Here is a 26,541-nt window from a genome sequence, read left to right as displayed (position 1 = left end):
TTACATCTTTGCTTGTGAACGTTCAGATTGACAAACACCAATATTAAAGTGTTAAAGAAATAGTTACACTAAAATTAAAATAAGCCTATATTTTACTTACATTGAAGCCACCCTAGGTGTATATGACTTTCTTTTTCAGCTAAACACAGTATGAGTTATGTTCAATAATACCGTCTCAGCTGGCCCCGTTTTTAAAGCTACAATAAGCTTTAAAAACCATCCATCCATCAAAAACTAATCCATAAGGTTATTAGATGTCTTCCAAAGTGAAGCAATGGCCTTTTGTAATTTTAGGTCAAAGGTCAGCTTTCCACCTGATCTCAATTCTCTCATGAATGCGCGTAGAGCAAAAGTTAATAAAGTCTGAAATAAAAATGATTCCTTACAAAAACCCATCCCTTAACGTCAGAAGACATTTAAAAATCATATTGATTAGTTTTTGATGAATACATTTTTGGTGCTTTAAAAATGGGGCACTATCCAGTGCCATTATAAAGCTCAAAAGAGACATTATAACTCAGCCTGTTTGGCTGACAGAAGAAAGTCACACACACCTAGAATGAAATGAGGCTGATGATTTGAGCTGCTTTGCAAAATTATGAGAGGAGCTACAGCAGCACATTTAAAATGAATAAAAAGAAACCGGAATAAACATGCCCACTTCATATCGCCATGTAATTCAATAGATTTTGGGACACTTTATATAGAAAAAACAACTGACAAAACATACATTTTAACATAATTAACTATTTTTGATTAATGTCGGATACAAATAATAGTGATGATAAATTTGTCCCAATACACAGCTAATTTTGATTGACCCTTAATGGCGAAATGTGCTTTTTTGCCTAAGAAGGGTGTAATTATACAGCATCAGTACAAAACTGGACCATGCTTACTAGTCAAACCCTGTCATGTTGGTCTGCAAAATACATTTCTGTGTAAACCATTCAGGCATAAATTGTCAATTTACTTTAGAACAGTTTTTAGAAAAATAATTTATACAAAAACTCAGTCTGCTTGGGTTTCATTAATAGCAAAACCCTGCAGCACAACCCAATAATAGCCAATCAGAACATACTTGAGTTTGAGTCAAAGTGCAAGAAGGAAAATCCACACAGCAAGCAGAAGAAGAACAATGTAAACAACCAGCCAATTTTCTTTTTTAATATCAATGGACTTGTACATATAAAGATCAAAAACGGGTTTAAAAGTTCAAACGAGAATCTTTAAAACAGCTTAAATGCAACATTAAATGCCACATGACTGTAGAAAAGAGCTTAAGAAGACTGGATGTGCAAAGCTACAGATCACATGGATTAAGGTGCAGATCACAGAGACCTTTACTGAACAATAACAGAGTCTCAGGCAAAAAGCTTTTCATTTATAAAACACACAGATGAGATCAGAACAGTCTAGAGCTGTCCCTTTCGGCATGCTAAATAAATGGCACTTACTCAAAAAATGTTTTGGAAAGAAAAATGTAGCTGCCAATCTGGATGCAGCCCATGGGATGAGACTTACGGCGGAGAAGTGTTTGTATGCTCAAACCGCTTTTGTTTTATTATTATTTACATGTTTATTTTTTTTTAAATCTGGCATTGACTTGCAGATAAAACCGAACGATTCAGTAGAGAGGCGTATGACTATCGTAGTGCTTTGTAATATAAAATGAAAACCAGCAGGCAAAGCCCTCAGGTTCGAGATTTCTTCTCTTTCCTGTCCGAGGTCACCTCAGCTTTCCGCTTTTGAGCCTGCAACACATAACACAGAAAACATCAGGTTCATAATTCATTTAATGTTGAAAGACAAAAAAATTACCATATGTACCACTGCATCGCCATAGCTCACATCACTCAAAAGTTAAGTTTTTGCAGGGTGGGAATGTCGGAGTAACCCAGTACTTTCCACACTACATCTTCTATTTAATGTCACTGCTGAGTAAACTGAGGTTATAATTAAACCGCTCTCCTGAAATGTCTACTCCTTTGAATATGACCATATTATCTAAAGCGGTTTGAAAAACCAATTCACCAATTTGTCCTTGTGCAGAGGCTTGTCTGGAATGTTATATTAAGTGCTGCTGTTTATTGTTTATTATGACCTGTCTCCAATGTTTTAGTCTATTAATGTTGATATTTAGTGTAAACCAATCTGATCAAATCATGTTCGATGCTTTCCTCATTGTTTTTGCAGCAGATGTAATGTTTAGGAATAACAGTTTTCCCCTTGTATTGTAGTTAAACACTTTTTAGCGTCTCCAACACTGATAAATAGTCGGACAAACAGACAATTTTGAATCATCAGTATGATATACTATTCTTGACTGCAAACAATAAATCAGAAGGGAATTTTGATCATTTGCATGTTTTTCCTGTTCAGTTGTTCGAGCGTAAGTCTAAACTAGAGGGAACGTCTCTGGGGAGGAAGAGCGTGGAGCACAACAACAGATGGAGTGAAAAGAAAGAAGACAGGAGGTATTACTGATTGTCCTTTGGGTGTTCGTTTCTTCTTTTCAGCTCGTTCTTTCTCCTCTATCTCCATGTTTTCTTTCTCAATGAGAGAAATTAGCGTGTTGCAGCGACGCTGCAGTTCCTGAAAGCCACACGAAACACATGGATGAACACCTTTTATCATTTCTGAAAAACAGCTACACATCAGATGGTTGTGCGTCATACATGCATCCACACCCACACGCTTTCAAACATGCACACTAATGCGAGCTGATGTAGGATGAGAAGAGAAATTTTGTATTACTGTGTGTAATTGTGTAATAATAGTGTGTATTTTTGCAGAATAACCCTAAAGATAACAGCTTGCATTTTTAGTATAATAATTTTTTTTTATTTCACTTACAAATTGGTTTCTTGTTTTAAAGAGCCCCTATTTCCATTTCATGATATTACATATTTTCTGCTGTGTAAGTGTAGGTTTTTTAGGAGCGACCCTAATTTAAAAAAATAAAAATTATGCGACCCACACTCTACCCCCCCCCCCCCCCTTAGTAGCATGAAGCAGGGCGGGGCCGAAAGCCGGAGTGAGCCCGGTGAAATGTGCACGCGCGCATCTGTATGTATATAACTTACCTAATGAGCAGACCCGAAGCCAGACACAAATTCACGGACAGGCATTTCATTTTTTAAGGTGGCACAAATGAGATCAACCTCACTGCAATTTATAATATCATTAATTATGATAATGGACAAAAAACGAGGAAGAAGTTGACATACGCAACACAACGGAGGAGTCGTAAAGATTGGACCTAGCCTATACTGAAGCAGTCTTATCAGGGACAAGTAACGTTAGATTAAAACGCCAATAACAATCACCAAAACACGATAATGATTCTGCATCTGTTAGTCTCAATGGCAACCAAAAGTGTATAATCTAATAAAGCTAAGTTAAACAAATAAGCGCAGCAAACACAAAGTGAGCTAACAGTGGGTTAAACATACTGCGGTAAAAATGTGAAGTTTTTAATAACATGATACAGCAGTGTTTCCCATACATAGGCTCTACTTGGGCGCTGCGCCCAGGTAAATTGCGACCCGCCCAGGTAAAAAAAATCACTTTACGAATTTCCGTATTTTCTGAACTCGACTGGATGACCCGTGTTTTGGAGAGAGAGAGAGAGAGAGAGAGAGAGAGAGAGAGAGCGCGAAAGAGAGAGCGCGAGAGAGAGGTGGGGGTCGGGTGACCGTGAAGATGATGCACGCGTCATAAACTCATCATCCAGCGCGGCAAACTGGATCAACTGCAGCAGCACATACGGAGCAGCCAGGGAACACACTGCGACCAAAATGGTCGCGTATGCTTATGTGCATATGTGTTTATAGCATCTAAGTTGGCTTCATTTTGCGTGCAAGCACGTTGTGTCTCTCCGGTTGAGTGTCCGTTCACGTGCTCTCTGTTTATCAATGAATTGGGCGCGACGCGAAGCAACCTCAGTGTCACATTGTATCCTTTCATGTTTCTGAACTTGAGCAGAGTTTTACCATTAGAGGTCTTTCTTCACTGAGGACGCGGGACCCGTACGGTTCCGGGTTTATATTGTATATTGTATCCTTTCATGTTTCTGAACTTGAGCAGAGTTTTACCATTAGAGGTCTTTCTTCACTGAGGACGCGGCGGCGGGACCCGTACGGTTCCGGGTTTATATTTTAAATGGTCAGATGGGTCCGGGTCGGTCCTAGTTCATTACTTCGGGTCCCAAGTCTGATTAATATTATGTGTAAAACCCGAGTCGATCGGAGAACGGCCGTGAGCGCTACCGTGCTAAAGCTCGAGTGCTGTTTTAGCGTGCCTCCGGTTTCTATGGCGATAGCAACTGGCTCTTGTCACGACCACGCGCCGCTTCATTTTCTTTATCCCATTTTTTAATCTTACTATTAATAGACAATATCTTTACTAAAATCTAAACAGTTAGCACAGAGATTGTAGCAAAAAGCAGTGCTAATACTGAATGAGCAAAGCTCTAGCTGACTCAGGATATAAAAAACGCAAAGCTGTAATGTAAAGTCTGTCATCGGGACAGCAAGTAGACTTTTTTAAATCTGAAATAATGAGTGGATTAAGCTTTTTTTAATTGGCAAAAGAGAAATAGAAAGCAGAAGCAGTAAAAGTGCCTATATAGAAGTTATTAACATTATAACATCAGTCACATTTATAATCTATAGACCTGCACTGTCTATATAGGCTATAGTATACATAGTATTGTATATAATTGAGTTTGATAAAAGGGGTCATCAAATTGCTTCATATATCAGTGCAAAAACAAAGTGTTTTCGTGGTGCTTTGACAAACAGTGTCAGCTTTGTTTATGGCAAAAAAAGTTTGGGGTGGTTAGATTAATGAACTATAATGTGAAATTAATATGAATGTTTTATAAATCAAAGTATTGTGTTGTGTCACACATTATTAGTTCTTTGTTACATGTATAGTAGACCATTTTTTGTCGGTGGATAATAATGATCGCCCTTTTCACCAGCTACCACCACAAGTAAATTTCAGATCTGTGGGAAACACTGTACAGTTAAGCAGCATCACATCATGGTTGAAAATTTACGTTTCATATGACAGTTCACTAAACAAGTAATTAATATTTAGTCACATACATTATAGATGCAATGTTGACTGTTTTTGTTGTTTCAGCAGCGAAAATAGTTCAAAGATAACAGCAGAACCATAACGTGTCAGTCTTACTGCAACACTCAACCATGTCTTAACGGTAGCGCTATGCTTAGCAAACAACTAAACACTATCGACAAACCAATCAAACACATTTAAAATATATATTTTTTTAAATCAGACCAAACACATTTTTATTTTTATTTAGGAGTTTTTATTTCCCCTTGCATCATTTAAAAAATGGCTGTGACGCCACGCGCAATTTAATCTACTGTCTATAAATTTAATACAGTAAGCTGCACACGCACATGGGTCATGTGACACAGTGGTTGAGTATTTTTTTTATTTCGTGTATTTAAAAGATTTTACTGTGTTTTTATTCAAGTATGTTGTAATTATTATAGTTTTTATAATAAAATTGAATACATTTTTTTAGTTAAATTTTTAAATCTTTCTGGCGACCCAGTTTTTAGTTTCCAGGGTTTGAAAACCACTGGTGTAGGTTATTACATATTATATCAAAGATCTGCAAAGTTACAAATTTCAAAGTCTACGATTTTACCGTTTTGGAATCCATTCAGCCGATCTCCGGGTCTGGCGGTACCACTTTTAGCATAGCTTAGCATAATCTATTGAATCTGATTAGACCATTAGCATCACGCTCAAAAATTACCAGAGTTTCGATATTTTTCCTATTTAAAACTTGACTCTTCTGTGGTTACATTGTGTATTAAAGGAGCATTTCACCCATAGAAACATTGATATTCATTGAAAGTGTGTCCTATATGTAGCCAAAATGTAACATACATTTCGAATTTAGTGCCTATTTGACCGAGAAAAGGGGTGTTTGTAGTCTCACCCCCTCAACAAAGATATTGGACTTCCTGCTTTCAATGATGCAAAATGATGATTTTTACATCATTGAAAGAAGGAAGTGCAACACTGAAATCTATATTTCTCCTGTCTCAGGGGAAACTGAGGGAATGATGCACGACCATTAAAAAACATGACTGGGGTTCTAACTATACAAAGCTTAATGCAAATGGGTGAAGTGTCCCTTTAAGACAGACAGAAAATTAAAGTTGTGATTTTCTAGGCCGATATGGCTAGGAACTATACTCTCATTTTGGCGTAATAATCAAGGACTTTGCTGCCGTATCATGGCTGCAGCAGGCGCAATGATATTAAGCAGCGCATGAAAATAGTCCCCTTGGTAACTTTCAATAGCAGGGAACTATTTTCGGGCACTGGGTCATATCATCGCTAGAAAATCGCAAGTCTAAATGTTCCGTCTGTCTTAGTACACGATGTAACTACAGAGGGGTCAAGATTTAAATAGGAAAAAATACTGATACTCTTTGGTCATTTTTTAGCGCGATGCTAATGGTCTAATCAGATTCAATGGATTATGCTAAGCTATGTTAAAAGTGGTACCGCCTGACCCAGAGATCGGCTGAATGGATTCCAACGCACTGGATAGCTGGCCAATCGGAACACACCACTTTTGTGTAAATAATGTGTTTTTTTATCCATAAATCACGTTGTTTTACACCAAATATACCAAATAACGTTCATTTGAGCAATGTAATAGGGGCTCTTTAGGTTAAGGATATCCCCAGATGATTTTCTGTCAGATTATGTTCTAGGGGATAATTTTGTCTCTAAGGTACAGCTAAGTAAACCAACACATGCTCACACACAACTATGTAAATATCTCAATATAGCATCTTGCCATTCACATGTAATTGAAGCTAATTAAAATTGACAGACTAATCCTAAAATGATTTATAAGGCACAACTAATCCCTTCATCAGTCTTTTCCCCCTGTGGGGACGTCTCTGAAAGGTCGCATGGACATGCTTTGCTTTTGTTTAAGGGCTAATATGTTTTCCTCATGAGAAATACACACACACACACAGTCTTACCATTGCAGTCCTGGACTTGATGAACCAGTCAAATCTGAACTGTGGGGCATTTCGTACACACTGTCGAAGTTCTTCATATACATACTCTTTATCAAATCCCATTTTATGAAGCATACAGATCAGAAACCTGTCCTCCTCCTGCAAACACGCATGAAGACAGACACAGATGTGAAAAGTGATTCTGCTTTAATAAGTTAACACACTACACTCATAAAATTAACGATTTTATCTATCACACAAATACACTAAACTCAAAGACTAACAACACACAACCTTTTGTTTATTTCTGTCCGACACACACAAACCCACCTCTGTGTAGTTTTTTCCTTTGTTGGTGCCATACTGGATGCGGAGCTGGTGGAATGGAGCCTTGTAACGTGCTATCTACAAGTACACAAACCATCAAACAAGAAATATTTATTAATTATTATTGCATCAAAAAATGAAATTTTCTCTGAAATATATTCACTTTGTATGATAAGGCTGTGACTTCACTGCATGAATATTGAGGGTGTGAAACATCAAAAGCGAGAAAAATTAAAACTGCCACACAATCATTATTCAGCAGCCATTAAATAGACTCTCAGTCGTCAACAATGTAATTCAATTTTATTTCATTCGCACGCTAATAACTCCTGAAGCTTCGTAATTAGTTCTAACACAAGATGTAAGGCGCTTTCACACAACAACCTTTTCCATGTATATTTTGCAGTTTAAATGCATATGTGAACGAAGCCATTGTTGCATGTGAACAAAGTCATGAGATTCATGAGAATGTGCAAGGTTTAGATGCTCGGATGTAAGGAGGCTGCTGTCAAAGCGACTGAGCTCATTAAAAGAAACTAATTAACCCATGGCTTTGACACAGGTAAAAAAAATCATGATTATCTACTTTGTGAAAAGAAATGAAAAACTTCTCTCATTCGAGCAAGATGAAAAAATTAGTCGACAGATTACTGTACCCGTTAGAGATTTTCTTATAACTAGCTCACTGGGAAAGGAAACGGTGCAGCTGTTTAAAGGTCACATCAGGCAATTTGCATTTAGGTGCTAATGTTGTAATGGTAGCAATACGGATAAAAAACGGACACATTTTCTGTAAAAGGTAATCTGGCAACTTTGTTTCGATTTAACAGGTTTAATGTGTGAAAGTGGCCATAGAGAGGTTTAATGTGTAAGTATTGAACATTTGACCTTAGCGTCCAGGGCTTTTTTGATGCTGATGCGCCTCTGGATACGAGCTTCCCCTCGCTCTATCTGAGCCATGATCTTCTCAATGTCCTGCAGCTCATTACATCGTTCCCAAAACACAGCTGTAAGAATACAACAAACAAGCAGTATAGTAAGGAAGGGTTTGTTTTGTAAGTCTGCGGCTTGAAAAGCAAAGTGTATTTGTGTAAGTGAGACAAGTACAAGGTGGTTCAAGTATTTTGTGTCAGCTTTGTTCATAATAGTGTTTGTGTGTACTGTAGTAATGAGTAAATATGGGTGTGTGCAGGTATAAGGTGTTTTATGTCTACTGGGGCTGTCAAATTAATGTGTTAATTTACCAAACTAATTGACGCATTTAATTATTCTGCCAGAGCCATATGTAAATTCTCTAACTCCGTGAGGGATTTTTCCAGTATCAGAGCAATTCAAGTTTGATTTACCACCTTCACGGTGTTGCAGTCATCAGTACACCCAGCCGTAGCTGCTATTGTTAGTAATGCACCTCCCTAAACTGCAGGAACCAAAAGCCTGCAGAGTCGTTCAGAGGGGACACTTTCTTGCATTTGAAAACAGCTTGTATGAAACAGAAATCAGAGGTCTTGAGCGATCAAAAGTAAAATGTTGTAAATTTTCTTCTTAGCAATTTCAGACAAACAGCAACAAACACCGAGATCGGTGTGAATTAGCCTCTAAATATATGGTGCTTATGGTGTAAACCGGGGCTAATCAACTGGCAGCCCGCGGGCCAAATGCGGCCCTACAGTCATGTTTATCTGGCCCTCAGGTCATCTTTGTCTGATTTAAAATCAGCGTGGTTACTTTAAAGCCTCCTTTCATGACAAATGACGGCCAATAAACTGGAAGGAGAGTCGAAAAGGGGCTGCGTGGGGTGCCAACCATCTGCGGATGCATAATTTTCGGATCCAATTTGAGCTTTGGATGCATTCAAATAAATAAACTTGTTTGACTACACCGTTTGCATGTGACATGCCGACCGGAAGTGATGTATTTCAGTGTGTTCCAATCAAAACATTGTGTCCAAGGTGAAAATTATTAATCCTTTTTTGTTTAACTTTATCAGTAACACTTGAATTAGTGATAGACCGATATATCGGCCGGCCGATATATGCGAGTTGTATGTGTACCAACCAGCCAACCTTTCCATGACAACATCAAAACATGGTTCCATAGCACCCTCACCTGTTTTTACTATTTGTTAAATATAGTTTTTTAACTTCAATAAATGTTACTTTTTTAAAATTGAGACTTGTAACATTTGGCATCATCATTGTGTCATTTTTATGATGTAAAATGAGTGAGAAAAAGCAGTATCGGCTCCAAATATCGGCTCAAGAACATCGGCAGCCTGTATCGGTCATCGGCTAAGGCTGATTAAACAAAAATCGGCATCGGCACTGAAAAATCCATATTGGTCGATCCCTAACTTGAATCCTTTTAAAAGATTACATTTAAATGCGACAAGCATAAATATATTCGTAGATTGAAGGCTATTGCGCTGGAATTAGCTTCTTTCCTATGTTGACATGAATTTACGGTTAAACGGAGATTTCATTATGACTGCAACTATGGAGCAAACTAGGGGGAGTTCACCCCCTGGTGGCAATCATAATGAAATCTCAGTTTAAGCCTATCTTTACAATTTAAATATTATATATATATATATATATATATATATATATATATATATATATATATATATATATATATATATATATATATATATATATATATATATATATATATATATATATATATATATATATATATATATATATATATATATATATATATATATATATATATATATATATATATAAATAGGGGTGTGTGTGTGTATATATATATACACACACACACACCCCTATTGTATATATAAACATCCCTATTTTATAATTTCTATATATTTATATACATTTTATATATATTTAGCCCTATTTTTTTACCTTTTATATATTTCTTACCTATTATATATGTAATAGGTAAGAAATATATAAAAGGTAAAAAATAGCGGTAAAAGTTTGGCTCGCATCATATTTACATCTTTTAATTTGGCCCTCGAAGAAGAGTAGTTAAAGACCCCTGGTGTAAACAAATGTGACTCTGAACCACAAAAAATTTGCTATTTGAACTTTGCAGAAATTAAGGGTAAGTTTTTGTGATGTTTGGCTGAGATAAACTATTTGAAAATCTGGACTCTGAGGGTGTAACATTTTTTTAAATACCGGTATTAAGAAAAATCACCTTTAAATTTGTCCAAATTAATTCCTAAGCAATACATATTAGTAATGATAAATATTTTTTTATATATTAACGTAGGAAATTTACAAAACATCTTCGTGAAGCATAATCTTTACTTAATATACTAATGATGTTCGACATAAAAAATACCATTTTGACCCATTCAATGTATTGTTGGCAAATAGACCCATACCCCTTATGACTGGTTTTGTGGTCCAGGGTCACAAATCAGGTAAATAATAAATAAAATGTTTACGGGTGTGCATCATACCAGAGTACTCCATGACCTCTTCAGGGGTCTTGCCCTCCACCTCTCTGGCGATGTTGTCAATATCATCACGACCGTACTTCTCATTGGCTTTAATAAACTGATTGAAATCACGCTTGTTCCAGTTCGTGAAACCCTGTAAACGAAACAGATGAATTTTGTTGCATCATTGCAGCTAATTAGCACATTTAGTTTGTGTGAATGTGTGAGTGAAGGAAAGCTGATAAAGTGTGTGCACTTGTGTGAGTAGCTTCTCTTTCTCCTCTGTTTCTTCGGGTGACAGGGGCTCAGCCTCGTCTATCTTTGCTTGTTCCTCTTTCTGGGCCTGTGCTGAATTTGGAATTTCAGGATTACGTGGAACCTACAATACACATAAACCAGATGCTCTTGCGAGTGAACACTTGAGTGCATCAAAATAGAAATATTTTAAAGAAAACAAACCTTTAAAAATATATTTTTAAGAGTCCAGAAACCAGTTTTATCTCAAACCATCTATCTAAGCTTTTCTTAACCTTTTTATATTTTTATGCTCCCCCAAAGTCCCATCAGTAAGGCTCAAGTATCTCTTCATCTCCATTAAACCAGAAATGTGCTCATATAATTTCACATTAAACCAAATAAAAATGATCATTATCTTAAATATTATTAAATGTGAATTATTATACAGAGATTGACTTTTTAACTATTTAAATATAATATTATACACTGTAATACAGGTTTGAACAACAGAAACACAGATTGGCTTGCATTATTACATTTTCTTTCTTTAACATAAGTAACAAATGTTTTATCACCTGCTCATGCATCAGGATGGAGATCACTGATCTAGGCTACATATCATCCTCACCTTGTATCCAATGGTTTTCCTGTAGTAAAGAATCTCCATCTCCAAAAGCTCAAAGAGCCGTGGAGGAAAAAACTGAAAGTCCTGGATGTTGGGCTGCTTTGGAGGCCGTGGTGCCTAAATCACACACACACAAACTCTCTTAATGACTTAAATCCATGTGCATATTTCTATGCAAATGTGTTTGATAGTTGATGTATATAATGACAAAGCATTGTAATGCTCCTGGCATTTTTTTTAATCTGTTATGAACTTTCTGTCTTAAAGGTCCACTGTGTAGATTTTTAGTGGTTAGATTGTGAATTGCAACCAACGGCTCAGTCCACAGCTCACCCCTTCCTTTTGAAACACATCGAGAAGCTACAGTAGCCGCCACAGGACAAGCACGTCATTGTCTGAGACAATGTAGTCACAAAATGTGCCCCGGGTATATCAAATTCAACCAATGGTGAGGCTTAACGACAAAGACAGGGTGACGCGGGAGCCAGGAAGTATATCGCTATCTTAACTATTAGCGGTGTTACAGGGATGCAGGAAGTATGGCAAGGGAGACGCAGCGTCTCGTTCCCTTCTCAAGGAACAACAGTTACATACGTAACACAAGACGTTTTCATTTGTCAAACACAACTATGCAAAAAGCATTTTGGTATGAATCAACATTCGCATACAGAAGATATAAGCATTTAAAGTGAACAGTTTAGCACGTGTGCTTAAAAGTCTAGAATTTTTATGATATCCTATACTACACAGGGAATAATATGGATTTTTTTTCAGAAAACTTCATGCATAAAATGGATTTAAGCACTTTCAATGACCTGTATCTATGTATGTATATTTTCAAAAATTTCCCAGGGCCTTGAATTTTCCGATTGTTATTCAGATTCACAAACTTTCAAGGATTTTAAGGACCCGTGGGAACCCTGCATATGGCATCTGATACAGCGTCTAAGCTTTTCTCAGCATTAAACAGCATTTACTCCTTATTTAGCAGCATTTTTTCATTATTACTGAAGTTTTTATGACTTGCATTGGACTATTTGATCAAACCGTCACACTGGAGCGATCGAGTGTTAAGTGTCTCTCAAGGGCACGGCATTGACAGGACAGGAGAAGAAGAATGTCCAGTTCATGAGGTCATTTCCTGAGTCAGCGTTTGAACCTGCAACCTTTGTGTTTCAAGCCTAACTCTTTATCCATTACACAACCCCCAATATCTGATGATACAGCACCCTTCAGCTGAGTTACTCTATTCACTGACTCCAATGCGACTGTCAGTCTGCTGAAAACAGCGATGCAAGTGCATTATTTATTGTGTAGTAGGTTGTGTACACACTTGCATTATGGTGCGCTTATGCGCTCTTGAGTAGCGTTGGCAAATATAATTTCAGTGTTTATACTGTGTGAGCTACCTTTGGGGCTCTTGGCTCGCTGACTCGCAGCGCTTCTCTGAAGTAAGCATCTACAGCATAATTGGCCTTCCTTTCTCTCTTCGGAGGCTCAATCCATTCGATCAAACTCAGCTGCAGAAAATAGATAGCAAATACACACACATTTCAGCTACAAACCTCTCATAAACATTGCTAATCTATGGCTTATACAGTACAAGTACACAACTTTGGGGAAAAACCTCACAAAAGCATGCATGCATATTTTATCTCTTTAAAACTATGAACAACTATGAAAAAATCTATTTGACTCACTTTCTGTTTCTCTCTGTAATCTTCTCCCTCAAAGTTGTAAAGGCTGGTCTCCGTTGCGGCCGTGTCCATTGTGAAGTTTCTCAGCGAGCTCTCGCCAAGATTTTGCATGCGTTCGTTCATCTCGGCCGTCTGAGAGAAACAGGAATCAATCAGACTTAAATGAAATCACAAAGCGAAATCTCACTTTTAGAGTTTTCTAGTGAATGTCAGCACATGTGTTGGTTGTGATCACCTTCTTGGCACCTCTTTCCAGAATGGTGTTGATATCTTCATCTGTGAGTTCACTGTCTTTAGAGGCAAACACGTGCGTGGCTCCATGTCGGATCATTTGTAGCATTTCATCCTTCCCCAATTTATTCTGCTGGTCGATCAGTCGTCCTATGAACAAAGCACAAATAACAGCATGTGATAAACACAAAGCAGATGTACATAAACACTTATGTTGTAGCCTAAATGCTGTTCTTAAAGGAATATTCCATTTTCTTAAAAGAAAAATCCAGATAATTTACAAAGTGAGTTTGTGGGCGGATCTTGGGCGCTGTTGCTATTTTCCCGGCGTGAGAAATAACTCTTGCACCGGGCGCAAATCAATAAGGGGTTGGTCTGAAGTAGGTTCATTATTCATAGGTCTGGTTTGGGCGTAACGTCAAATAAACCAATCAGAACGCTATCCAACATTCCCTTTAAACGCAAGGGCGCAAGTTCCATGGCGGGTTGCTATTATTATGACGGATTTACCAGGCGCACGCCAGGAGCGGTTCACAGCCGAGGAGACCCACGTTCTTGTAAGAGCAGTCAAAGACAGAGAAGTTATTTTGTATGGGGATAGGAGAAACCCGCCCAAATCAGCGTAGGTTAAACAGGCGTTAGAGGAAATAGCCACAATTGTCTCATCAGCTGGCATATCGTTGCGCCAAGCGCTACAATGATGTCAGGAGACGGGGGAATCCCAAGCTTGCCAGCATAAATCGGGCACGCCGTGTAACGGGAGGTGGATCTGCCTCTACACAGACGCCAGCAGAGGACATCGCTGCGTCCACCCTCACCGCTGAAAGGGTTTGGGGGCTTTGAAATCGGACCCAAGAAACGCAAGCAAGGTCCAACCCCAAAGTACACTTACAAATCAAGTTCACATACATTAAGGTTTCTTGTGAAAACATTTTAATTATTATTTACATAAAATAAACGTAATACAGCCACACAACAAACTTATTATATTAACTTATGAAAATATTTTAATCGTTATTTACATGATAATTTTTTAACGCAGCCACACAATAAATAAAAACTATCACCACAATGCTCACCACTATGATTCCCCATATCTCGTGTATTAATATTTTTTTGTGTAACAATTTATGATTTGCAAAAATAACTGTGTAGATTACATGCAAAGTGTATGCGCGTTGTGCAGGCTATACATTATGGTCAAGCATGCGCCCTTAAAATAGCATAATGAACCAAGCGCAACGCGCCACTGACTTTAAACTTTTTTTTTCTGGTCAGTGGCGCAATTGTTTTTTGAAACTGCAAAATAGCACCAGGGATGGTTTGCGCCGGAACACGCCTCTCTTTTTGCGCTGAACCGCCCAGGGAGCGCAAGTTCATTCCCTAGTTTGCCGACGTGCGTTTGTGGAGGGAAAAACCAGCTGTGCACCGGTGCAAAATACAAATGATACATGCGTCACTGACAAAGTCAATTGCGCTGGGTGCAAGATAGGGCCCTTTGTGTCAGTTTATTGTTTACAATGGTCCGCAAATGTGCGTTTTATATATGTAACACGTGACCTCCCTACGTCACTACGCATTTACGTTAGGTCACGCTGGACCGGACCTAGACGAAAAGTTGTGGTTTAAAAGAGCATATTTTTTATTTTTCTTGTCAAAAATGACAATCATTTCGCTAGATAAGACCCTTATGCCTCGTTTGGGATCGTTTATAGTCCTTTGAAACTCCGTTGAAAAAAACTGTTAAGTGTTGAGTTAAGTATTAAATGTTGGGCTCTATTAAAGTCCATTAAAATGAGAAAAATCCTGCAATGTTTTCCTCAAAAAACATAATTTCTTCTCGACTGAACAAAGAAAGACAACAACATTTTGGATGACATGGTGGTGAGTAAATTATCTGGATTTTTCTTTTAAGACAATGGACTATTCCTTTAAGGTCTCTGTAAAGTCAATCTTGAAAAGTGTATATATATAGTAGAAAAGTTAGATCGTTCAAAAGTTTTTCACAATTCGAGTATCCAAAAATGTGAGCACCTCTCATAATTAATATATGCCTATATTTATATTTTATCCACATCCGAAAGCAGATAACAGGTATAGTGTTTTGTCTCCGGCTGCGAGCTCTGAGGTGATTATACACGAAATGGTAAAATACAATGGCTTTACGCTTTTCTTACTGATATTTAGCTCCAGTTTGACATGAAGTGATGATTTTGCTCTCTTCAATTCTCTTTAACGCATGCTTTATTCGCAAAAGTTTAATGCGATATTCCAGTTATGTGCATAAGTTTAATACTTATGGATGGAAACATAGCTAATGTTGCTTTATCACATCATGTCACACACTGTGTTACCTATGCTTGTGTGCACACACCTTGCTGAATGACTATGGAGTCCAGGCGTAGTTTCATCTCAGCTCTCTCCACGATTCGTTCCTCTACTGTGTTTTCTGTTATCAATCTGAACACTTTAACTGGTTTCCTTTGTCCAATTCGATGGGCGCGGTCCTAAAACACAACATATGTGTACCAATAAGCCTCACTTTTTTATTTGAATACTATAAGCTCAGTTGTGTGATTTTGGTGATGCTGTTTCTCACCATGGCCTGTAAGTCCACCTGTGGGTTCCAGTCCGAGTCGTACAGAATCACCACATCAGCTGTAGCCAAATTAATCCCCAGCCCACCAGCCCTTGTGCTCAGCATGAAGATAAACTTGCTGCTGTTTGGGGCGTTAAAACCATCTATGGCTATCTGTTGCACAACAACAGATAAAGAAGGAAAGAGGCATAAATGAAGACTTTTCATGTCATGTTAATGGTTAAATGAGAAGTTCCCTTTAAGAAAGAAAATACAGTTAATAATGAAAAATAAGGCATGAACAAAATAGCTGAAATAAACAAACACTTATGTTACACAATGAGATTAACTAATTGCCCATCAAATGTCATTAATTGATCTGCAGATATTGATTCGCTTATAATTCAGGTTACAGTATGTGACGCTCATAATCTAATTATGAGGTTAGGAGCATCCAAGTTTGATTTCAATCAATAATTTCAAATTGATTTCAATGACTTTGAAACCTTACTCAGTCCATGTTTTCACAGAATGTTCTTTACAGACAGTGTCACATATTATATAAGCTTATATTGTAAGCTTTTGTGTGTGCCTAACATAAAACCACCAGAGTTTGCTTTCACCCCAGGCCTGATCAGCAGTTTCAGGCTGGTTAATCAGTGTCTTTATATAAACTCTGCTGAGACTTCATGAGCAGCATCTGTATTAGTCTAATAATTTTTCAAAGCCTAGTAATTTTGTTTTATTCCCAAGTGAACTTGTTTATTTCTTTGCATGTCCCTCAACTGTTCTTTTTCATTTTGTTTATTGGATTTGTATTTACTAAATTACTTTTGTTGTAATATTTTTAATCATGCACTAAATATGTTAAAAACTGAAAACAGATAGATGTACTACAGCTTGATGTGTATGCCTGTGGGTGTGCATTTAATGGGTACCCCGACTACAAACATGATGAACACTGGGATTGCCTATATGAATGTGAAATTAAAACAGTAGAAATGTCATCGTTTTAATAATATCGGTTTTGTTTACAGCACAACAACAACGTCTTCTGTTCAGCCCTTTCAATATGAACCAGAGAGTAACATAAATGATGAACAATACAGAAAACATATAAATGAAAGATGATGAAAATAAAGAGGATCTGAGAGGAAAGAAGGAAGTGGGGAGTAAACATTCTCACATGAAAAACTTTAGTAGACACCATAGTATTTACTACACTAAACTTTAGTAATATTTCACGACAACCTTTACACATAATTGATCCAGAATGCACTATGCAGAATTTTTTGAAGTAGTGAACATATTTAATGTGTCTGATGCTCCGATATATCGGTCAATAATTGGTATCGATCAATAAAAGCAATTTTTCACACTATCGGCTGATCGTTTAAAGGAAAAATAAAAATTCTGTCATCAATTACTAAGCCTCAAGTTTGGTACAAATCTGTATACATTTTGTTGTTTTGATGAACACAAAGGAATATATTTGTATATCAAACCGTTTGTGGACCCCATTCACATCTAGGAAAAAAGACTACTATGGAAGTAAGTAGGGTCCACAAATTGTTTGGTTACAAACATTTCATAAATGATCTTCCTTTGTGTTCACCAAAACAACAAAATGTATACAGGTTTGTAACAACGTTTTTTTGGGTGAATTATCCCTTTAAAAACAGACGATAGTCATGGCTGACATATACTGTCAATCAAAAGAGAACAGGAAAATGCAATAAATTCTGTGTATAGAAAGTGTAAAGAAACATTACCAGTTCAATATTAATGATCATTATATAAATAAATAAAATTCAGAATCGGTATCTGTGGAAAAATTTAATATCTGTGCTTCTCTATCAATGGATTTTATTAGCAGAATGCAAATATAAAAATGTTAAAGCATAAGTAAGTAAATGTACCTCTCTGTCCTCATGTGGTGTGTTGCCATCGAGTCTGCAGTACTCGAACCCTCTCCACATACAGTAATCTTCCAGAATATCCAAAACACGTGTCATCTGGCTGAATATTAATACTCTGGAACCTATCCCAAAACAAACAAACATTGTCAAAATCATTCAGTTAAATGGACACAAAAATATGCACATTTTTCAGCTCCCCTAGAGTTAAAAATTAGATTTTTATCCATTCAGTTGATCTCCGGGTCTGGCAGTACCACTTTTAGCCTAGCTTAGCATAATCCATTGAATCTAATAAGATCATTAGCATCGCGCAAAAATAACCAAAGCGTTTCAATATTTTTCCTATTTAAAACCTGACTTCTCTGTAGTTACGCAATGATATTACGCAGGGCCTGAAAATAGTCCCCTGCCATTGAAAGTTACTAAGGGGACTATTTTCTGCTGCTCCGTAATATCATTCCGCCTCCTGCAGTCACGTACGGCAGCAAAGTCCTTGATTATAATGCCAGAATGAGAGTATAGTTCCTAGCCATATCTGCCTAGAAAATCGCAACTTTTAATTTTCTGTCAGTCTTAGTACACAATGTAACTACAGAAGAGTCAAGTTTTAAATAGGAAAATTATCGAAACTCTTTGATTATTTTTTAACGCAATGCTAATGGTCTATTTAGATTCAATGGATTATGCTAAGCTATGCTAAAAGTTGTAGCGCCAGACCCGCCCGGAGATCAGCTGAATGGATTCCAAAACTGTAAAAATCCAATTTTTAACTCTAGGGGAGCTGGAAAATGAGCATATTTTCAAAAAGTGGAGTGTCCCTTTAAAGATGATTAAATTCTAATTTAAAGCAAGACAGAATAACTGCTTTATCAGATGCCGTCAACCTTGTTCTTGTACTTTAGGAAGAAGTTTATCAAGCGCAACCATCTTGCCACTGTTGGTGACCAGGTGTGTGTCCGTGGTGTACGGGGGACCAGGCTCTGCCCCATCAAATAGGTACGGATGGTTACAGCACTTCCGAAGCTGCATCAAAATATTCAGAAGGCGCATCTTATCCATCTTCCCAGCGGAGTTTAGTATGTCAATATCCTTCATCAGGATACGTGTGTACCTGTTAACATAAAACAAACTCATTTACTTCCTCTTGCTGGTCATCAGTCACCATCATCATAATTTTTTAGGAAGGACTGTCATACACAGCAATGAGTAACAGTCTCTGTGATTTTTCAAATCTCTTCTTTGCACAGTGCATACAGTACCATGAATAATCATCGAAAGCGTTTTTCAAACCAGATGGCTCTACTTGATTCAAAATTCAACACAGTTTAACTCACTCATCAAACTCAAGTGAACACAAACAAACAATTCATTATAGTCTCTGTTTAGACAAATGTGCTTTATTATCCTTGTTTTATATGAATTATATTAGTTTTGAGTTTGATCTTACCATTCTCTCTGCATTTTACTGAGTCCCAGGTAAATCTTAACCTCTTTCTTGGGCGGAAGACTCTTTTCCACATCCGCTTTAATACGACGCAGCAGGAACGGCCGCAGAACCTGTAAACAGCCACTTCATACTGTAGCTCAATAGCCTCCATATTCAACATCAACAAAAGCTATTTCAATTCCTAACAAAAATGTTAAATATGCTCAAAATCTGTTGAGTGAATAAGAGAGAGAATCAGACTTACAGCATGAAGTCTCTCAACAAGCTTTTGGTCACCCAGACAGTTATTTGTGTCGAACCATGAATCAAAATCCTAAAAATTCACACACACAAAGAAAGGACTTAGGAATCTCAAGGACTCAGGGCTCCAGACAGAAAATAAAATGGTTTCGAAAAGTAGGTTTGAGATTAATGGTGATATGCAGTACGATAAATTAATATCTCTGCATTTTCTACCAAGGGATATAAACGTTTACATGCACGATTACCTTTGTTACAACCGGCATATGATTAAAATGTCCTCCCTGTTTGAAAATATACAGCTGCACAACATGTTTGACCTCAGGGTACATTTTTGGCTTCTGTTGCAAATGAGGGTCATATCAGACCATACCAATATACAGTAGACAGTATTGTGTCATCCCATATCTTGCTGGGGAAAAATACCAATATACTGTATTTCCAAAACTCAATATACTGTCCAGTCCTACATACCACAGTCTACGGCAACTGTATATGCTTGCAAATAGTATTTTTTGTAAACTGTGTTCTCCAATCACAGCAGCTCTTTATGATGGAAATTGAGCATTGGCGACAGCCATCTGGCTATATCAAAACTAAAAAAGTCATCTGGCTTCAAAGTGTTCGATTTAAAAGCCAATGGTTCTTTGTGATTTGTTTCATAGGCTTGGGACGTCTTACTCGTCCTTGGATTTATGATGAACTTCAACTTCAAAAGCGCAACCGTGCCAACACACACATAGCCAGTCAAAACTTTGGCTTATAATCTAGAATGCAGACTTCCAACAGTATTCTGACAGATACAGCTGGGAAACACGTGTGTGAGTGGAAAGAGATAAAACCGGATGCAATATCTGAAAAATTGTGACTCACACTGGCAGAGTTGAACACATCAGGCAGCAGGAAGTTCAAAAGCGACCAGAGTTCATGTAAATTATTCTGCAGTGGGGTGCCAGTCAACAGCAGACGATTGGTTGTCTTAAACTCTCGCACAATCTCTGACAACTGAGAGCCACAAACAGATAAAAGAGAGAAAGAGCAAAGGGTAGTTTAAAGATAGTTGTTTTATCGTTATCACATCATAAAGTGTAAAATGACAGATTTTTTGCTTTATAGTCACTTTTTCATTAATTCACCCTTAGTGGTTTTATCTGGGTTGCGATACCTTTGATTTCTCGTTTTTGATGCGGTGGGCCTCGTCAATAACCAGATACCGCCAGTTAAACTTCTTAAAGACGGATTTCTCCCGAATCACCATTTCGTAGGACGTCACGCACACATCCCACTCCCCGGGCATCATCACGTCGCGTATAAACGCTGCCTATAATAAACACAAACAAAATAATTAGGGTTGATTCATTATCTTGCAAGCGTTATGAAAGACCTCCTGGTAAGATTAAAGTAGGGAAACGGGCAGGAAGAACAGAAAAAGAGAAAAACAACAGAAGGACGAATGCAGGGTCTCACTCTTTCATCTTTATCCCCGATGAGACAGACAGCCTTTAGGGTGGGTACCCAGCGCTTGAATTCATTCATCCAGTTGTGGAGGGTGGATTTTGGCACTAGGACCATGTGGGGGCCTGGAATGTTCCTGTAGTGTTTCAGGTAGCCTAGCAACGCGATTGTCTGCAAGGTTTTGCCCAGACCCTGAACCAATCAGAACACACAAATCCAATGCGTCACAGTCAAGACATCAACAAGACAGACTCAGAAAAAAAACAGTCGAATTAAACCAATGAATAGATGATGGTCATGAGTCTATGTGGTTCCACAATGACGTATTTTCATTACTAATGATTATTTCTGAAAATGTAGATGTTCCATTATCTATAAATTAAAAAACGAGGACAAAACCTTTTTAAATGTTTTCAAATTTTTACTGTTGTGAGATTGTGAAGGACAGAACACCATAAAAGGGGACTTTCCCCAAAAAATGGCGACATTTGGTCACCTTAATCTATAGAAAATAAAGTATATATATTTTTTAATTATCAATCATTTATTACAGCTGAGATTCTTAAAAATAAGGATTCATGTTCCTACAATATTTCTATTACTGTTGTATGTTTGACATGCATCAAATAATTGTGTTTGCACTGCGTCACCCTGCTTTTTCTGCATGCCATGAGTGTTGCATCTTTAAGACTTTGTATTACATAAATGCCTGGACCACAAAACCATAAGGGGTGATTTCTTTGAAATTATGATTTATACATCATCTGAAAGATTAATAAATAAGCTTTCCATTGATGTATGGTTTGTTAGGATAGGACAATATTTGGCAGAAACTGACTATTTGAAAATGTGAAATCTAAGGGTGCAAAAAAATTGAAATATTGAGTAAATCTCCTTTAAAGTTGTCCAAATTAAGTCATTAGCAACACATATTATTACTAATGATAAATACATGTTTTAATATATTTACTGGAGGAAATAATTACATTTTGACACATCCAATATATTGTTGGCTATTGCTATAAATATACCTGTGCGACTTATGACGGTCCAGGGTCACAAATGTTTTTGAATGCAAAAATACAAAGTGTTCACCACCCCCTTGCCCTTTTCCCTTTTTGCTGTCTTATGGTTATCCTTAACTTGCTCAGTCTGAAGATATTGCATAAATGCAACACTGGCAATGATGTGTTTTTGAAGTAATGTTAAGCATAATTGATTTGCATTACCATTTCATCAGCCAGGATACCATTGATGCCGTTCTCATATAGAGAAATCATCCAGTTCAAACCTCTGATCTGATAATCTCTCAGGGCTCCGTTCTTAACATCTATGAATCAAAAAACAACAATCAGTCAATAATATCACATCATTACTAATGACTTTTTATTTAGACAGGTAAATGGACTATAAATTGGAGAAGGGACATGGTGAAAGTGATTTAATATAACTGAATTACATGGACACATTTTCCTAAAAATCAATAAATAATGATTGTTTTCAAACACACTAAAGCCCACAGAGGACATAAATGCAAAAGCAATAAAATACTGACACAGAAGAATAATAACAATATCGCATGTGAACTTGCCCATGTTTGGAAATTACCATTATTTTTGTAATACTGTTTGGTGCCACTAGTGGCCAACAAATTACACACTTCACACCTTTAGATTTTCAATTTTACAACATAATTATAAATGTGTTTAACAATCACTTTAGTGTACATAAAAATACACAGACTGTTCATAAGCTCAATAAACATTGATTCATACATGAAGGGGACTCCTCAAATCGAACAAGAACATTAGACGCCTTCCTGCTCTCAGATAAGAGCTCCTCATCTTCCTCCTGCTCCGTTCGACGATGGCGGTTACTAAAACACACAACCACGAGCAGAAATAAATCAAACCAGATCACCATGACGACCCGGGTCTGACCGACAGCTTAGGGACTAATCGCTAACTTCATGCATCTTAAGTGTGATGTGTGTGTGTGTGTGCGTGTGTGTGACTTACTCTCCAACAGAGAGCAGGTTCTGTTTTTCATCCTGTTTGATTCGGGGTCTCCCCACTTTCACCTTTAGGGGTGAGGTAGGGGATTTCTGACTGGAAGGCTGAATGAAATGAGCAAAAAGTTCTGTTTGCTTCAGCAGGAACTCGAACCGGTTTGCACGGTCCGTTTTCTGTAGACGAGAAATAAAGTTTCTGATTAAATTACAACAAGCTGAAGAAAAACCAATCATTGTACACTACATTTGGTGTGCAATGCTAAAAAACTCCATGTTGGTTGAGAGAAAAAGACACTTAAATTCTGTGTATTATGTATTTTTGTGACATTTTCATACTTAATAATAACTGGTTGATTAACTGATTGGTATATTACACATCATTATTTCTAAAAAAAAATATTTGTCTAAAGTACCCTTTTCGAAAATGTAGTCCATATATTGCTGCCTGTGTCATTCCTCACAAATGTGCACATAAGCCTCTGTGTAGAATTTTTAATACGTGTTGCACGCATTGATTATTTTCTATTTATGACACATTTAGTTACACATTCAGTAACTACCTAAAACCCTAAAGCACACCTACCCTTTTCTCCTCATACTCCACCAAGCTCTCCTTTGCTGCCGCTTTGGGAGGGGGGGCCAGAAGGAAAGGTGGATCCTCAAAGAAACATACACAGATTAGACATTAAAACTTACAGACAAACCTTCTATACAGCATATAGTACCTACTAAATTATATAAACAGTACACATCAAAAGTTAAGAAATTAAAACATAAAATAATAATAAAAAGGAAAGTGTTGACCAGCATAGAAAAACTTAATAGAATGAAGCGGATACAATAGTTTTTTAATACTTACTGCGCAATTTAATACTTCCAACTGTGTTATTATTACATAGTCATAATAACTTTAATACTATTCTACAACATGAAAAAATATTAACACTAAAAAAGAATGATATGTGTGTGCAAATTGCAAATAAGTGCTGGGCATAGATTAATCTAGATTAATCTCATACAAAATAAAATTACTTTTTTGCATAACATGAGTTTGTGCTGTGTGTTACGTATATTTAAACACATACACATACACATACACATACACATACACACACACACACACACACACACACACACACACACACACACACACACATATATATATATACATACATACATTTAAGACATTTTTATTAGAAATCATTTGTATTTATAAAAATGTAAATAAATATATATACACATCACATGTAAATGTTTCTTAAATACATACATGAATGCTTTTGTATTTATTTATACATAATAATTACAGATAGCACAAACGTAATACTTTTATATGGTATGAGATTAATCTAGATTAATCTATGCCAAGCACTAGTACTTTTGCCTGGTAGGCCTGGTAAGGTCACACAATAACGTTATTAAACTATAATTGCTCAGTTTTACTCAATTACATAATAAAAGTGTAAACGCACAGTGACGTAGAAAAACGTCACCTCTAAGCAAATCCAATTTCTAACTTACATATGTTGTTAACACTACGTTATATTGCTGCGTAAAACTTATTGACTTTCCTTAACAAATAAAGTACCTTTATTAAATGATTTAGACCGCAGCTTTGAACACATTATACATTACAAACCAAACTTCCCACTAACACACAATATGGCTCTTATTAGGTTACAGTAACATGACATAAGGCATTTCAGATGACAGTAATAGTAAGCATGTGATTATTTGTTAGGTAGTTGCTGTTGTGTTAAAAAGACTTGCACGCGGTTCCTTCTTTTCAAAAAAGTGGCGCAGCCAACGCAAACCTCTCACATCTACGTAACGTTAAGTAAATAAGTGGCCATGCAACGCAGTAGTAAATATCTAAGGCTCTGCAGATGTTAAGTAAACGCCTTCCCGCCATGTTTCGTTGCAGATAAACTACAAACTTCTGCATCCTGTTTTTCATGCCAGTCTGTAAACAAATTATGTACAGTTCTTCTGTATGTCTCTCTTTACCTCATCTTTCTCCGTGTGCGCCTCACGCGAAGTGGACGGCAGCTCTTCGTCGGACATGTTGGTCAGTGTACCAAGCTTTTCATGAGTTAGTTATTGGTGACCAGACAGTAAGTTGTAATGCATAGATTTGTCGTATGCGTCATGACAGGACTGTACACAGCGCGCGCACACGCCCCTTTTAGTGGTTCATACCAGATCTCGCGATGTTAGAGCGATCAGTAGCCCCTGTCAGGGCTTCGCTTCACATCTCGCGATGGTAGAGCGCCGAAAAGCAAACTGTCAAACGTAGCATGAAATTGAGACATATGCTACTAAACTGTTTTATTTTTAACCCTCCGAGACACAAAAGTTAGATAAGTTAAATTATATACTATTTATATCACTATTTAAACTAAATGTTCAAACGGTGTTATGGCTTAACGTAATTGTTGTACTAAACACTGAAAGTACCATGTGTGTTGTATTCGTTATATATTTCTTGCGCAAATGGTTATACTGCGCCATATTTTGATAGGTAAGTGATTAATGTTATGTTTAAAATGCTTTTTTAAAAAGCGCACTGGTCATTTTAAAGTCAGACAAAACTAAACTTGTTGTTGTGTTTTGGTCAAAAACAGACGCTAGATGGCGCTTAAATACTACAGGGTTTCTTAATGCAGCACAACCTGCTATGTCTAGATAAGAAAAAATTGTGCTTTTTGTTTACTGATCAATATTTTTAAGACAGATTAGGACATAAATAATCAAAATCATAAACTAAATGAACAAACATTTGATATGGACATTTTTATATTTATCAAATTAAATTTCCCTGGCTTTGGTACAGAAATAGCCAATCAAAACAACTTATAACACTGAATATTTTGTTAAAAAATTTAAATATGTTAAAAAAATTCAAGACACTATTTCTCTTTCGAATTCTCTTTGAGAATTCAACGACAGATGGCCAAGTAAACCCGTTAAAATTCCCTTCACAGCATTTTTCTAACTGACCTTGGGTTTCTCACACACACACACAAACATACACACACACACACACACACAAGGTCATGTGCTGGTTTGCTACGAGATACTGGAGGGAGGAACATCTTCCTCCACCCAGAACACACAAACACACACCACAGATGTACACTTGTACATACATGTCCTCTCTAAAATTACATACAAATACAAAACACACACGCTTTCCCCTCCCTCCTCTCTCTCTCTCTCTCTCTCTCTCTCTCTCTCTCTCTCTCTCTCTCTCTCTCTCTCTCTCTCTCTCTCTCTCTCTCTCTCTCTCTCTCTCTCTCTCTCTCTCTCTCTCTCTCTCTCTCTCTCT

At 37.0% G+C, this 26,541-nt stretch overlaps 1 protein-coding gene across 1 annotated transcript; it reads right to left on the bottom strand.

Annotated features, from left to right (window-relative positions):
• Positions 1 to 1,146: 1,146 nt before the first annotated feature.
• smarca1 (SNF2 related chromatin remodeling ATPase 1) lies at positions 1,147 to 25,400 on the bottom strand. The gene is made up of 25 exons (XM_065250594.2): positions 25,221 to 25,400; positions 23,797 to 23,871; positions 23,221 to 23,387; positions 22,978 to 23,078; positions 22,432 to 22,532; positions 21,215 to 21,394; positions 20,913 to 21,068; positions 20,621 to 20,752; positions 19,752 to 19,820; positions 19,508 to 19,617; positions 18,945 to 19,171; positions 18,061 to 18,182; positions 16,163 to 16,315; positions 15,938 to 16,070; positions 13,568 to 13,713; positions 13,336 to 13,464; positions 13,045 to 13,155; positions 11,639 to 11,752; positions 11,030 to 11,152; positions 10,795 to 10,927; positions 8,247 to 8,365; positions 7,362 to 7,436; positions 7,053 to 7,190; positions 2,485 to 2,595; positions 1,147 to 1,754 (listed from the first exon to the last, which is right to left on the bottom strand). The coding sequence occupies exons 1-25, from the start codon at positions 25,275 to 25,277 to the stop codon at positions 1,695 to 1,697; spliced, it is 3,042 nt and encodes a 1,013-aa protein (XP_065106666.1). The 5' UTR covers positions 25,278 to 25,400; the 3' UTR covers positions 1,147 to 1,694.
• Between the last annotated feature and the right edge of the window lie 1,141 nt (positions 25,401 to 26,541).

This window comes from Paramisgurnus dabryanus, chromosome 5, assembly GCF_030506205.2.
Source record: "Paramisgurnus dabryanus chromosome 5, PD_genome_1.1, whole genome shotgun sequence".
Classification (NCBI taxonomy): Eukaryota; Metazoa; Chordata; class Actinopteri; order Cypriniformes; family Cobitidae; genus Paramisgurnus; species Paramisgurnus dabryanus.
Note: the sequence above shows the minus strand (reverse complement) of the source record. Positions and strands in the feature narration are given on the sequence as shown.